The following is a 15,233-nucleotide window of genomic DNA, read 5'->3' on the forward strand; positions in this document are numbered from 1 at the left end:
CAGTGTGTATATATATATATATATATATATATATATATATATATATATATATATATATATATATAATGTATCTGTCATTTATTATTTATTCTATCGCATGGTATGACGTGACTATCGAATAACTTATTCAGCATAATCGTATAGGATATTTATATATACATGTATAATGTATATGTCACTCATTATTTATTACTCCAGCGTAGAGAGGAATCCTTTTTTTTAAAGTAAATTGGACACGTGTACTTTTATATATATAAGATATAAATTCCATAGCCTCTTCATGTTTAAATTCTAACGTCATGGATCGTTTTTGTTGATGTTGTGTAAGATTTGTAATGTTAGGCTGACAAAAGAATCCCAACAGTCAGTTGCATTAAAACAAATAATGATACTACGTACAACAATCTATTCATTTAAATTATGTTAAGGTCACTGTTTACTTAATTGATCAAACTAATAATTGATAGGATTGAATGATTATAATATATCAGAAATCGCATTTGTGAAACTTATTTACTAATTTTATATATATAAACCTGATGTTTTAGGATTCTCTCCATCACCTGAAGGTAGTTTTGTCGGGAAACTGGGATTCGGGTCTAATGCCCAAACGAGTTCTCCCTTCTGAAGTTTGTGTCTTTAGATTGGGACATTTTATCTTTTTTTGGTCATTCCAATTTCCAACACATTCAGTCAAATGAACTGATTGAGAATCATATATCGTGTTCTTTGATCAGGATATGTTTCTGTTAACGTATGAGAGGAAATGGGTGTATACATGGATTGAGATTTTGGCGGATCCGGAAGCTTCAGTCAGAGAGATAGCTGACGGTGGGGGAGACCATGAAGCGCGTTCGGGTTGTGCGGAATGATTTGCTGAAAGGGTCCGCCTCAGTCCAGTCTGCACCTACACTGCTTGCTTCTTTCCTCTGTTTCTGCATCAAGTCCGTCAGAGCTTTCACTATCTCCGACACCGGCGGCCGGAACTCCTTCTCTGCCTGCTGCCCCCATCACCAGACGTTATTGGAGATATTAACCTCAGGAAAAAGCACATAAGGTCCGTGCCGATTACCTGGGTGCAGAGGGAGACTATGTCGGCGAATTGGGAGGCGATTCCCAAAGAGAAGGTGCCTGCGATTCCCGGGTCGATCATCTTTTCCAGGCTCCGCCTGTCGTGAAGTCTACACGAGGCCCACTTCACCAGTAATTGTTCATCCCTGGGTCGTGAGCTGGACTCGGAAAAGGTTAGCAATGGTGAGTGTTTTTTCGTCTTTTGTAATTATTTTTTTTTACCTGTCAAATGGCTTCCTCCCTGTTAGCAGTTCCAAGAGCAGCACTCCGAATGCGTAGACATCACTCTTTGTGCCACTGCTTCCCGGTTGTCCGTGTTCCGGTGCAATGTAGCCAGTGTTATGTATAGCTATCTCAGAGGCCTGCTCGAATCCCAAACTCATCAGTTCTTAGCAAGTGAACTAAACAACAGCATACACTGACCGAACAACTCCTTTTGTATGCTTACCCTCTGCTTGACACTGTTGCTTGTGAGTGGCCTTAAGCTAGCTAGTCCACAGTCAGCGATACGAGGCGTAAGTTCTTCATCGAGCAAAATGTTTTCGGCTTTCAGATCTCTGTGGGCAATAGGAGGGCTAAACGAGGAATGCAAGTATCTGAAAATGTTCATTCGCCCCGGAACGGAAATAGTCAAAACATATTTCAACGTTTCCCAAATCAATCTGCTTGATTTGGACACTTACTCCAGTGCTCGGGCAACTCCAATAGCAATTTGGAGACGCAGGCTCCAGGAAAGTGGTTTATAACCCTCATCGTGCATAGCTTTATACAGAGACAGATGTCCAACATACTCATAGGCAAGAAGATGCTTCCCGTTCTCAATGCAGAAACCAAGAAGGGCTACAATGTTCGGGTGTCTCAGTTTGGAAGCTGTCTGAAGCACTTCCATGAACTGTTCCTCCTCGTGTAAAGACAGCGATGCCATCGGGATGTTTTTCACAGCAGAGAACTTTTGCCAACAGAAAATGGAGAACAAACAAATATTGTGAACAATAATCACAGAGAAGCTTTCAACAAAATTTGTTTTCCAGTTCAGATTACCAAAAAGAGAGACTTCACCACTTACTTGACCATCTGGCAACTTTGCTCTGTAAACAGAACCGAGTGGACCCTCTGCAAGTAAGTTTTCCTCACTGAAATTGTTTGTGGCTAATTGAAGTTCTGCAACTGAGAACTGCTTCCCATATGCTGGAACTTGGCATGTCTCTGAGAAGCTTTTTCTTCTGGATGTTCTCTCGATCCGGATTGGTGGATGTCGGACCCTCATGATCTGTGGGCTATCTTCAACTTGATAATCTGTGATATATGGAGGAACTAAAAACAAAATCAAACTGACACAGTTCACCTTTGACATGGCAGTTTTAGTATTCTAACTCCATCACCTCTTGTTGTTCTGACCGGCAGAGAGTGTGCTGAACTAAAGTTGCTTCTGTGACTGGTGAGGTTTCGTGCGCGTTGATGACTACAGCGAATGGCAAATACTGCCATGAAAGTGCCCAGAAAAGCCATTCCCCCAACAAGTAAAACGACACTTCCTGCTCCCATCCTCTTCTTGTGGTTCCAGTGTTTTTCTTGGCCAGGGAAGTGCTTAATTGCGCTTGACTGAGTTGTTGGCAAGCCACTGGCGTTTTGCATCATGGGGATTATGTCCAAAGGGAACCTCCATGGTTTGTAGTTTGGGTCTATGTGGAAATTGTTTCCCCAAATCCTGTTTGAGCAAACATGAGATACATGATGAGGTCTAAAGTGTCTGAACCAATTTATTTTCAAGCAGTGCTGATTTTACTCACTGCAGATGAGGAATGGTCTGAAAATGGCTAGGGAAAATACCACTAAATTGATTATCTTCAATGTTCCTGAATACAGATGCAACCACAAAGAATGTTGAGCACAAAATAAATAGAGGGCAAAACACACAAGTTTTGAGGGCATAGAGGAAGGACTACAGGTCGATCAAGGGAAGATCAGCCAGATAGATGACTGATCCAGTGAATCTGTTATTCTGAAGGTACCTGCAGTGTCATTTTTCAGGTTAATAAAGCCAATAAGCCATGGAGGTAATGATTAAATATTACAAACTCACAATGAAGTCAGATTCATCAGAGATCCAAAAGAGCTTGGTAGATCTCCAGTCAGGTTATTGAATGCGAGATCCCTAGCAAGGTCATAACAACAATACTTGATTCATAGTTGCAATGACAATGAAAGCCTTTCATCTGTGTAATAACATCCAAATCTAGTTCTTATGGGAACTATCATCAATGTAAGTAAAACATAAGTTGACAGCAAAACTCACATTTCTCTTATTTGCAACCCAGAAAACACATTTCCAAGGGGTCCAGATAATGAATTATGGCTCAAATTCCTACAGGAGAGGCAGATTCATCAATTGAACAAATCAGTGGAAGAGAAACAAATTCGATGAAAGCCCACCAAAGTATCCCTTACAGATACTGGAGAGATGTCAGTAGAGCTAAGGAATAAGGTATACTTTGGCTCAGATTGTTGTATGCCATGTCACTGCAGATTAATAAACAATGTGAAAATTCATGAGTTGCATTGAAGCGTAAACCACATGATGAATGAACTTGGTTAGGCTCTTGCATGTGGGTCGCATTTGGAGGCAAGCCATACGGAATTTCACCCTGGAGAAAGTTGAAGCTCACATCCCTATCATGAAAAAAAGAGACTTCAAAGAACACATGATTTTGTCCATTCTATATTCTCAAGAACATCCGAATTTGCTTACATGATCTTCAAGTTGTGGAGATGGTGAAGCTGGCTTCCGAGGCTACCTGAAATCCTTAAACCTGGTATTCGACTACAACACCAAAAGCTCAGCTTTTTTTCGAACGAGAATCACAGAAATTCACGATACGCTCAAGGGACTAGGAATGTTACAGCTCTACTATGGACGAACCGGAACACGAAACTCCCATCCAGGATTCTCCACATGGATCTCCACTGTTCAGTTTCCATCCTTTCAGCCGCTGTGGACAGTTCAGGGCCTTGAACACATCTTGAAGAACCTCAACTGACAGACATGGAGGAGACAACAACTGCTTATCGAATCACAAGTTAATTCAGATATAATCTGCGTAAAATGAACCCACAAGTAAAAACCCATAGAAGTTCCCATCAAGATATCTCAATCGATTGCTACGCACGGAAACAGAACTTGTCACAGGGAAATTAGGAAAACGTAAAGAAAAACTAACGCACGCTGGAATTTGTTTGTTACTTTTTCTCAGGCAAGATTCATTCTGGTCCTGAAAAGGCTAGATGAGAGAATCTAGAAATTACCTTCAAGCGGATCCGTATATGCTTCAGACTGCGCAAACAGAACCACGAGGAGCGGAAATGCACCGAGATAGAAACCCGATCGTTGTTTCCCCGTCATCTCTGGGAACCGATTTTCCACGAAAATTCAGGGAGAATGAGAGTGCTGCAGGGTCGGTGTTTCTTTATGCAGAGAACTGAGCTTGGGAAGACTGCCGAATGGAAAGACAGAACGGAAAGAGAAGGAAAAAGGAGAAAGACGAAGGTTTTTTGTAATTTTCTCGGATTTTCTCTCGTTTTCTGTGCAACCAAACAGAGAGAAAAAGATCGAAGAAGGCCTACTACTCTACTGAAGAAGAGACAGGGTGAAACTGAATTCGAAGGCGTAGTTGCGCCAATAATCCACGTCAGCAAAGGCGGTTATGAACGTGGGAGACAACATTCGGGTGCATTTAGCCTACCGTAGACGCTCAGGTTTATTTTATTTTATTTTATTTTTGTCAAAATCAATTTTGTTTTCGTTATCGGATTCGATAGATTCTTTTAGTAGTAACCATCTTTCATTCTTTTGTTATGATTTTGATATAAAAGATACTAAATAATTGTCTTCATTATTAAAGAACAACGGCCAATATATAGTCTTCTTCACATCCAGGCGTTCCTCCAAGGCTCTCTAATGAAAGCTAAAAAAACAACAAAACATGGTACAAAGAAAGAGGGGACACTAGTCATTAACCTAGTAAGTACAAGGAAACAACCTCACTCACTCACTGCTTGGACATGTAATAAGAAAGCAAACCCACCCCTGTCGCCTGCTGCTGCTGCTGCGGCCTTCCTATCGGTTCCTTAGCTACCACCGGTGCATATGGACCACCACCCGCATGAGCATGTGACCGATGGTAATACCCTGGTGGTGCCACCGCATGAGCGTTAGTTGCAGGCGGGCTCGGGTATGAAGAGTAAGGTCCTCCTCCTACTAGGGCTTGGGGGTAAGAATAGCCAGCTGGAGAATGGCTCAGATGCCCCGCCTGTTGCGGGTACGGACCACCAGCCACTGCCATTGGCATTGTTGGGATCAAACCCGTCAGTACCCGGGCCTGCTGCACTTGCTTACCCTTGTGAGTTTCCGCCAGTTTCACCACTATTGCCCTTCCCTGCAAGGAAAAAAATTCTTTGAGTCTTTTATCTTGGGCAGATAAAAAAATACGGTTCTAGAGCAGTGATTGATGTTTCAAATATTACCCCGAGGATCTTGTGTGGATCATCCAATGCCTTTTTCGCAGCCTCAACTGTCCTGAAAGTGACGAAACCGAATCCACTGCAAAAAGATCAAGAAAGAAACTTGTTCAGTCACTTCAGGACGACGTTTATTTACCTGAAAGCATGAAATGAGAGACGATATGCATTTTTCGTATTAAACTAAATCATGGATGGCGGTTATTTACCGTGATTCATTTGTATCTTTGTCATATGCAACTGAACCTTCCTCGATTTCACCGCATCTACCAAAAAAGCTGAGAAGCATTTCACTCGTCACTTCGGGTGATAAGCCTCCAATGAAGAGTTTCCTTTGAGACAAATCAGATATTGAGTTTGTGCCACTCAGACCTTCGCAAGCTAAGTTACAGACAGCCAGCCGCCCCTGAAGCATACCGTTACATGTACGATCAGATTCCGCGATTCATTAAAAGTTAATACCAAATCTGAAAGCCTAGATTGAAACAATAGAAGGAAAATAGAGCCAAGTGCGGGAAATTTTCTCTAATCTCATTCAAAATGAAATGAATGCTGAAAGTTTAAATTCAAAAAAGAAAGCTAAAACGTTAGACCAATAATAACAAACCAGCTAACCAAGTCCCAATCGAACCGAATGTAATCTCTGATAAAGCCATCAGAGTTTTAGTAGTAGCCCCCTAGTGCATACGATATCATGTCAACAAGATTCAAGACTCATAAAAAGGAGAAACAACGAAACCATGTAATCATGATCATGCCATCGAAGTTTTAGCACAATCGAACTGAGAATAATTTCACAAGAAAAATGCCAGAGAGAAAAACAGCTGAATGGATAGATCTCATTGTAACCAGAACTGGTCACAAATCGAGGGGCTAAAAAGTAAAGAAATTCTTACATCGATCATTTTGCCACCAGCTTTGAGAGCATTCTGAGCTGACTCGATATGTTTGTAAGTGATGAAACCGTAACCACGAGACTTTCCTGTTGTTTTGTCGTATATAACAGCACCTTCCTCAATTTCACCATGTGCTCGAAATGTCTAAGCCATAAAAGAAAAACAGAAGCAGATGAAGATTGCTGAGAAAACAAACCATATCTTACTATTTCCCCCCGGCTATCCTAGAAAATATCCTCTTTTCATTAGAGGATATAAATATACAGACATTTATGTAAATAGCACACAGAACACAGGCAGTGGCAGGCAAATGCACTCACAGCACACAAGGTTTCCGAAGAAGTATTCCATGCAAGGCCACGAACAAAAAGCTTTCGATGAACAGGATCTGCGCTGGCCATACTTTTAATTTCTTCGGCAATCGAAGGATATTGAGAACCTCTTCACGTGTCAACATGCAAACATACACGGCATGCACAAGGGTCAACCAGGCATCATCATACATCCTTATTGCAGGAAGTTTTGCATCATTAGAGAAAGAATTCTTGCACAGAAACATAAGTTAAAAGCCACAGACATAAACACATTGTAGAAACCCGAATAAACATTATGTGTCATTTTATCTTCGATAAAGACATGACACGACCCACATGATTCCTTCAGTTTGATGGACTATACTGAGAAGGAACTGGAAAGGGAATTTAAGGCGCATTGACAACCAGACTATACACAATACCCGCGTTTGATAATGGAAAGCTGACTTGCCCAAAACATTCAATCTCATTTCTGTTCCGCCCTAAAAATCACTCCTTCTGGGTATACTAAAGACTCCAGCTTTACTTACAAAGCCTTGCTTGAAAAGGGTTTTGAGTATGTAAGAGCATAGAGAGGGTTACTAATCAGAAGCAAGTTACAGAGCAAAAACCTCGTATCCTACGCAGTTCGCAATCTCATCGAGCCACTATCCGATCGAATTTGCCCTACGATCTTGTCTTGACCCGAAAACTACACCGATCGACTAAAACTTAGAAAACCCAGACTACATCCCTTGACCCATGAACCCTATATTCCTCCTGATGAATGAAATCTTCAGAATCCGAATCGAAAAAATGAGGGTATGATTGTTCTCGATAAGGGACCTAATCAGCGAGGGCAAAAAGAGAGGAAAAAAAACGAAAACCCACCAAAAAAGGGCTTACATTCTGGAGAGGAGATCAACGAGCTGAGATTTCTCAATAGGTTCAAGGAGAGAGCGAAGCTCCTCTTGAGAAGTTTCGCCATCACCCGTCTCGTCCATTTTCCTCTTCTTCGCTTCCTCCATATCTGCACTTGTTTTTCCCCCTTTTTTTCTTCTTCCTTTTTCCGGTTTGTCTCTCTTCGGATTTTTTTACCAATTTTCTCTCGGCCTTGGGTTTGTGGTCTCCTCGTAGGTCTGGCCGCTTTTGGGTTTAAACCTAAACCATTCGATTCATATAGTTTTTGCCATTTGATTTATCAATTAAAAATTCAATAAAACATTTTAGCATTTTTACTTTTTTTCTGTCGTAGAGCATAGGAATGAATATTTCAGTTATTTATCGAATAATCAAAACGAATAAGATATAACTGTATTTAAACCGAATTTGATATCAAAATCGAACGGTTATGATTTCTTTAAACCCGAAAAAATTGAAACCGAACAGAATAAAAAAATAATCGAAAAATTCGATAATTTCTTTGAAAAATAAATTTTTTTATCAAAACCGAATCGAACTAAATCAAAGATTATATAAAAACTGAATGGCTATAGTTTTTCTATAATCGAAATAAGTGAATCCGAATATAATCGAACTAAACCCGAATCGAGACCCAAAATAGTGGTATTTCAGTATTAGGTTCGGGTTTGATCAGTAAATGATTTGATTCGGTTTTTTCGGTTATACAAAATATATATTAATCGATTATTATATTATATTTATTTTAATTCCTTGGTTTTTATTAAAAAAATAGATTTTTTTTTTAAAAAAAATTTGGTTTTTCAAAATTTTTTAAAATTCGATTCAGTACCGAAAACGTCCCACCCTAAGAGACAGTAACATTCAGTCCGACTTTGTTAAGACATTATTCTATTAAATCCATTTTTAAAAAAATGAGAATCTAAATCTACAATTAAAAAACAATTGTTGATATTTTCTCAAAAAATTCTACAAGATGTGACCACATACTCAGAATTTTATTATTAAAAAGGAAAAGTTATATTCTATCAAATATATACTTATATATATGTGTGTAGATTAACAAAATTTTGAATAAAGAAAAAATCTGTAATATATATATATATTAAAATTGACATTGATTCTCCACGCCAATATCATTATCATTTACTTCACTGAAATGAACCAAAAAAATACTAAAGATAAAATTATTTATCATTTATTTAACCGATAAAAAGAATTGAATAACAAATAACTATATCAAATATAAAAATGGAATTATGATTTTTTAAAAGTTGAGCGGAATCGAATAAATAAATATTTTTATCGATTTAATTTTTTTATCTATATTGGAATCAAAATCTGAAATGATTTTCCCAATTTTTTGAAAATTAAAAAACTAAAAAATCTCTAGTTATGATTTTTTTTATTTCAGTTTTTCTAACAAATTGGAAAGTAAATTTTTTTTTGAGAAATTAATATAAAAGTCAAAAACTACTTTTTTTATAGATTTTAGTGTTATAAATAAAATATATTTATGATGGAGTCCACCGTTACTATTCACACCGACTTACTGTTCATATATATACGGTATTGTTCACATCGACCGTATACGTAAACAGTAACTTCGAGATTTCTATAAATAGACCATTTGGGTTCCTCCATTTGTACACTTTCAAGAGAGAGATCAATAAGAAATACATCCTTCTCCACTCTCCTAAAATACCGTTTTTCAGTTATAGTTAACGTTCTAATATCCGGGTTGTTAATATTTTCCCGATTTCATAACAATTATCAGCACAAGCGCTCTTCTATAACCAAAGGTAAGATAACTTATCGTTAATACAAATATTTTTGTTCTTATGATATATACACGTATTCATTGATGCTTGAGTGGAATTAACCCCAAACTATATAATTAATTTATGGACGGTTATACCGTCTCGATTATTATTCATGGACGGCTATGCCGCCTTTATTATTATTCATGGACGGCTATGCCGCCTTAATTGTTAATCTGGATAGATATGCCGTCTTAAATATTTATTCGTTATTGGATGGCTTGCCGTCTTAATTATTAATTTGGACGGTTTTGCTGCCTTAATTATTTATTTGTTATTGGATGGCTATGCCGCCTTAATTGTTAATATTGGACGGCTATATCGTCTTACTTATTAATAGACTATTGTGTTTATTCTTTATGGACGGCAATGCCGCCTGAATTATTTTAATTCTACAGACGGTAATACCGCCACATAATAAACAATTATATTACCTTACCTATATAAATTAATAAATATTCATCATGCAAAATATTATCATATATAATATAAATTTATTGATGGTCAACTATACGAAATTTTGTTTTTTGAATTTAATCTAAAATTTACAAATAAAGTTTTATAAATTCTTTCATATATCGGTAAGTTAATTATAAATTATTATTTTTTTCAATATATACATAGCATGATCAATTAATTTTACAAAATAGTTTAACAATTCGTTTTGATAAATTATTTTATGTATAGTTTTATGGCATAAATTGGTAAAATCATTTATAAAAATTTTCAAAAAAAAAATCTCCAACGGTTACAATTAAAAAAATAAAAAATAAATAAAAAAATCAAATTTTGGCTCCTTTCCAACGGCTAGGAATAATAAATTTTACCCTATAAATACACTCACCCATTTACTCAAAAACTCACACCAAATCATCTCATTCTCTTCTCCTCTCCCATGAAATTTTTTTTTCTCAAGATGAATTTTATTAAAATTCTCTTTAATCTAGCAGTTGTAGCAGCAATATTTAGTATTTTCTTGGACAAAAATCCCGATCTATTTCTGTTTTCAATTTGCGTTGCGATCTTATCTCTTGTTTACGTGTTACTAATTATAGCAATTTATATATAATCATGTATTTCGCTATGTTGTCTTATCCATGATAATGAATAAAGTTAACGTATGACTTATTTTTTTTGTTTAGTCACAATGGCAAGAATGACAAATATCGAGTTCGAGGTCCTCGACATATCGGGAAACAATTATTTACTGATATGATCCCAAGATCGATAGATTTCCCGATAGGCGGTGGATGGGTTCCCTAAACCCCTAAACAACTCGTAAACGAAACCTAAGCAAACATTCGTGAAGAACGGTCTTAAACCCCGAGTGAACCTGGTTTAGAAACGTAGGATGATCGAAGATGCCACAAGTGCGGAATCAACACTTGATAAGTCAAGTTTGAACGCCACGGATGAAAATTCGATAAGTTCAGAAATTAGTTCTAAAAGAACTCTAAGAGAAACCTCTCAAAATATATTTCAAAGTTGTTTTACAAATGTGATATGGGATCCCTATTTATAGATCACCATACATGAAACTTAACAACATAACATAAATAAGAACAAACAACAAGGGGTGAATGTGTGGTCTTCAAGTCTTGAATGTGATTGTGTGAAACTTCAAGAAAACCATAATAGTGACTTTGTGGTCTTCAAGATGGAAGTTGGAAAGTCATCTTGACCAGAATTGATGTCAATTTTCGTCACCCTTATTGGGCCTAAAATTTGGGCTTCACTTGTGGGCCTTCCAAGCTTTATATCATGTGGATAATGGGATGACAATTTTCGTCACCCTTATTGGGCCTAAAATTTGGGCTTCACTTGTGGGCCTTCCAAGCTTTATATCATGTGGATAATGGGATGAACACAGCAGGAGAAAGCGTTGAGCTAATTGGACCGATTACAAGATCTCGTGCCAAGAAGCTGCAAGCTGCACCAAATGGCCTTATTCTCCCTTGTTTGGGTCAAGAACACGAATAAGGCCATTTGGTGCAGCTTGCAGCTTCTTGGCACGAGATCTTGTAATCGGTCCAATTAGCTCAACGCTTTCTCCTGCTGTGTTCATCCCATAGCTAGCTTCCGATGCAGCTCGTCCTTGCATGAGTTCAGCTCCAATGGTGTTGCCTTGGATGTCCACATCATTCTCCTCTTCTTGAGAAAGATTTGTCCTCAAATCTGAATTGTCTGCGATAAAAGGAGATAGATCAACAATATTGAATGTTGAACTAACATTAAACTCACTCGGAAGCTCGAGTTGTTAAGCATTGTTGTTAATCTTTTTAAGAACTTTGAAAGGGCCAACTCCCCTGGGCATCAACTTTGATTTCCTTTGGGTTGGAAAATCTCTCTTTGCGCATGTGCACCCAAACCATGTCTCCCGGTTCGAATACAACCTCTTTTCGCCCTTTATTTGCTTATCTTGCATATGGTTTCATTATCTTTTGGATTCCTGGATCAAATATAACATTTTGACATGAACCAAAAGATAGAGATACAATACCGAACTCCATAAGAGTTGAAGAATCTTCGATATGCCCAGATTTGATGAGAAAAAACTCATCAATTGCATCTCCGCTTTCGGTGTTTCCATCCTGCATCAAAACAAACACAATACCTACACCAAAAGAATTGCATTCTACCTCGAAAGCTTTAGAAAAATCAGGTAGGGATAAGAGTGGAGAATTAGTGATTTTTTCCTTCAAAAGTTGAAAAGCGGCTTCTTGTGCATCTCTCCACTTAAACCCGACATTCTTCTTTATAACTTCTGTCAATGGTGCAACTATGGTGTTAAAGTCCTTTACAAACCATCTATAGAAACTAGCAAGTCCATGAAAACTCTTCACATCACCAACTGTCCTTGGACATGGCCAATCACTTATGGCTGCGATCTTCTCTTCATCGACATGAATTCCCTGCTCACTAACCACAAACCCTAAAAACACTAACTTGTTAGTGCAAAACGTGCATTTCTTGAGGTTAGCAAACAATTGCTCATTTCGCATAACATCCAAGTCAGATTTGATGTGTTCAATATGTTCAATAAGGTTCTTGCTATATGTCAGGATATCATCAAAATACACAACCACGAAACGTCCTAGAAAATGTCTAAGAACGTGATTCATCAGCCTCATAAACGTGCTAGGTGCATTTATTAAGCCAAAAGGCATAACCAACCATTCATACAATCCATGCTTTGTTTTAAAGGTTGTTTTCCATTCATCACCTTCTTTCATGCGTATTTGATGATAGCCACTTCTCAAATCAACCTTAGAAAAGAATTTTGAACCATGCAACTCATATAACATGTCATCAAGTCTCGGAATAGGATGACGATACTTTACCGTGATTTGGTTGACCGCACGACAATCAACACACATTCGCCACGTACCGTCTTTCTTTGGTACAAAAATCACCGGCACGGCACATGGTGACATGCTTTCTCGGACGTGTCCCTTCTCCATCAGATCCGAAATTTGCCTATGAAGCTCTTTGGTTTCCTCGAGATTGGTTCTGTAGGCTGCCTTGTTCGGAATACTTGCACCGGGAATGAAATCGATTTGTTGCTCGATTCCTCGTAATGGTGGCAGTCCATTTGGAATCTTCTCCGGAAAAACATCGTCGTATTCCTGCAGAAGATCAAGAACAACACTAGGCAAAGTAGAGGTGAGTTCGTTAGTGTTCAAAAGAGCCTCTTTGTACAGAAGTACAAACATAGGCTGATGTGAAAACAATGCTTTCTTGACCTCTCTCGCTCTCATGAAAAAATTTGTGTTTGATCTCACGGGTATACTCTCAAAGGTCTTTTTCTGAGTTTTTCTCAAATCCTCACCAATTTTTGAGTGAACTACCTCATGGTCACACAGTTTCTTCTCATTCTTGATCATTTGGAGTTGATCTTCGTACACTTCCTTAGGAGACAAAGGAACCAATCTGATTTGCTTCCCTTTGAACTCGAAAGAATATTTGTTGGAGTATCCATCGTGCTGAGCACGCGTATCAAACTGCCATGGCCGCCCAAGAAATAAATGACCAGCTTGCATAGGCATAACATCACATAGCACTTCATCTTCGTATTTGCCAATACGAAATGGAACCTTTACTTGCCTATGAACCTTCGTTTCTCCACTATCATTCAGCCACTGAAGTTTGTATGGCTTTGGATGCTTCTGAGTAAGTGACCCTAGCTTCTCAACCAAAGAATTGCTCGCCACGTTAGTACAACTTCCACTATCAATGATCAAGCTACATACCTTGTCTTTCACAACACATCTTGTATAAAAGATGTTTTCTCGCTGGATTTTCTCCTCTTCTTTTGATCGAAGATTCAAAACCCGTCTAGTCATCATCAGTTTACCTGACTCAGCCTCTTGCTTGTCTACATCACTCTCCAAAGACGGCATTGAATCAGATTCACTCTCTGCTTCGGTTTCGATCTCTCCATTATCATGAACCACCAAAGTTCTCCGATTTGGGCACTCATTAGCATAGTGTCCTCTGCCCAAACACTTAAAACAACGAATATCTCGAGTACACGATTGAAGAGCATCTGAAGTACCTTGTTTTCTTGGCTGAGACGTATCAGGTTTGCCCTCGGGTTTTGCTGCCAATTTTGAACCAAAAGGTTGCTTATCTTCTTTGTGGAAATGTGGCCGAGCATTGGAAGAGTTGGAACCAAATTTCTGATGCGTTTTTCCCCGTCTTTTGATTTGGTTCTCGAACTTGATCGCAAGATGTAGCAACTCCTCCATCTCAACATAATGTTGAGTTTCCACACGATCTTGGATTTCTTGATTCAACCCTCTGTTGGTTTAGTGCTCTATGATGTACTGTTTATGAGCTTTGTTCAGATACATTCGATGTATTGATACTTTCTATGGTTTATATGAGAGTATTTGATTCATTACATGTTCTTGCATACTAGATCTGTTATGAAATCCATGTATCATTATGAATGATACTAAACTCCCTAGTCTTGTGTCATTATGGGAATGATGACATAATAAGACTAGTATGATGTGTGATTGATGATTATAGAGATGATCATAGGTATTGGATACGATCACTGTCATAGGTATTCGTTGGAGAACGGAATACTGGATTGACCCGCATGAGATTGTCACATGGACTAGCGTCATGACTTGAATCTCAAATGGCGATTCCATGATTGGATCCTAAGACCTGAGATATCTACGGAATCCAACATGAGGAGTTGCGTGCTTTGAATACGTCAAACGTTCTGCGTAACAGGAGAACTATAAAGGCGTGTATCAGGTACGAAACGAATCATGTGCTGGATTGTAGATAGTCAAGACGAGATTTGTACCTCTCGTAAAAGAGAGAGATATCACTGGGCCCCTCGTGTGAGCGAGACTGTAGAAATGTGTGGCCGCACTATAGACGAACGTCGTCTATTTCAGACAGTCGAACTCAGTGAACGAGAAAGCAGTCGAATCAGATAAGGTGGCTGGTCCATGCCTTATGTTCGACATATGATATCGCGATACAAAAGGATCATCAACCGGAATAATCTCTGGCGTTCGTAAAGATCACGAACAAACTCTATTCGAGATAGGTAGTCATAGTGTCTTGCTAGAGACCGCCTATGACTTGTGTAACCGAAATAAGGATTTCGGGTTATACTGCTATGTCGAATGAGCCTACAAGGTCACACACGCAGGGAAGGACAAATGCACGAGAGAAAACGACGGAAAACCGAG

The 15,233-nt window shown here is 38.4% G+C and overlaps 3 protein-coding genes across 4 annotated transcripts; all 3 read right to left on the reverse strand.

Moving 5' to 3' along the window:
* Window positions 1–706: 706 nt before the first annotated feature.
* LOC104809924 (protein STRUBBELIG-RECEPTOR FAMILY 2-like) lies at window positions 707–4,647 on the reverse strand. Of its 2 annotated transcripts, none has more exons than XM_010536052.1 (16): window positions 4,375–4,647; window positions 3,973–4,105; window positions 3,821–3,892; window positions 3,676–3,741; window positions 3,520–3,591; window positions 3,368–3,436; window positions 3,155–3,226; window positions 3,018–3,083; window positions 2,862–2,927; window positions 2,454–2,779; window positions 2,138–2,367; window positions 1,755–2,020; window positions 1,520–1,667; window positions 1,294–1,433; window positions 1,073–1,229; window positions 707–998 (listed from the first exon to the last, which is right to left on the reverse strand). In XM_010536052.1, the coding sequence occupies exons 1-16, from the start codon at window positions 4,469–4,471 to the stop codon at window positions 810–812; spliced, it is 2,169 nt and encodes a 722-aa protein (XP_010534354.1). In that variant the 5' UTR covers window positions 4,472–4,647; the 3' UTR covers window positions 707–809. The 2 variants fall into 2 exon arrangements, with proteins under 2 accessions (XP_010534354.1, XP_010534352.1); XM_010536050.1 differs by having other exon boundaries at window positions 707–1,001.
* Window positions 4,648–4,941: 294 nt separating this feature from the next.
* LOC104809925 (UBP1-associated protein 2C-like) lies at window positions 4,942–7,905 on the reverse strand. Its single transcript, XM_010536053.2, has 6 exons — window positions 7,682–7,905; window positions 6,803–6,923; window positions 6,483–6,626; window positions 5,796–5,992; window positions 5,593–5,668; window positions 4,942–5,504 (listed from the first exon to the last, which is right to left on the reverse strand). Exons 1-6 carry the CDS (start codon window positions 7,801–7,803, stop codon window positions 5,118–5,120), a joined length of 1,047 nt encoding a protein of 348 aa, XP_010534355.1. The 5' UTR covers window positions 7,804–7,905; the 3' UTR covers window positions 4,942–5,117.
* Window positions 7,906–11,461: 3,556 nt separating this feature from the next.
* LOC104810159 lies at window positions 11,462–14,264 on the reverse strand. The gene is made up of 3 exons (XM_010536357.1): window positions 12,156–14,264; window positions 12,017–12,107; window positions 11,462–11,700 (listed from the first exon to the last, which is right to left on the reverse strand). The coding sequence occupies exons 1-3, from the start codon at window positions 14,262–14,264 to the stop codon at window positions 11,462–11,464; spliced, it is 2,439 nt and encodes an 812-aa protein (XP_010534659.1).
* Window positions 14,265–15,233: the final 969 nt, after the last annotated feature.

This window comes from Tarenaya hassleriana, unplaced genomic scaffold, assembly GCF_000463585.1.
Source record: "Tarenaya hassleriana unplaced genomic scaffold, ASM46358v1 Cleome17, whole genome shotgun sequence".
NCBI lineage: Eukaryota > Viridiplantae > Streptophyta > Magnoliopsida > Brassicales > Cleomaceae > Tarenaya > Tarenaya hassleriana.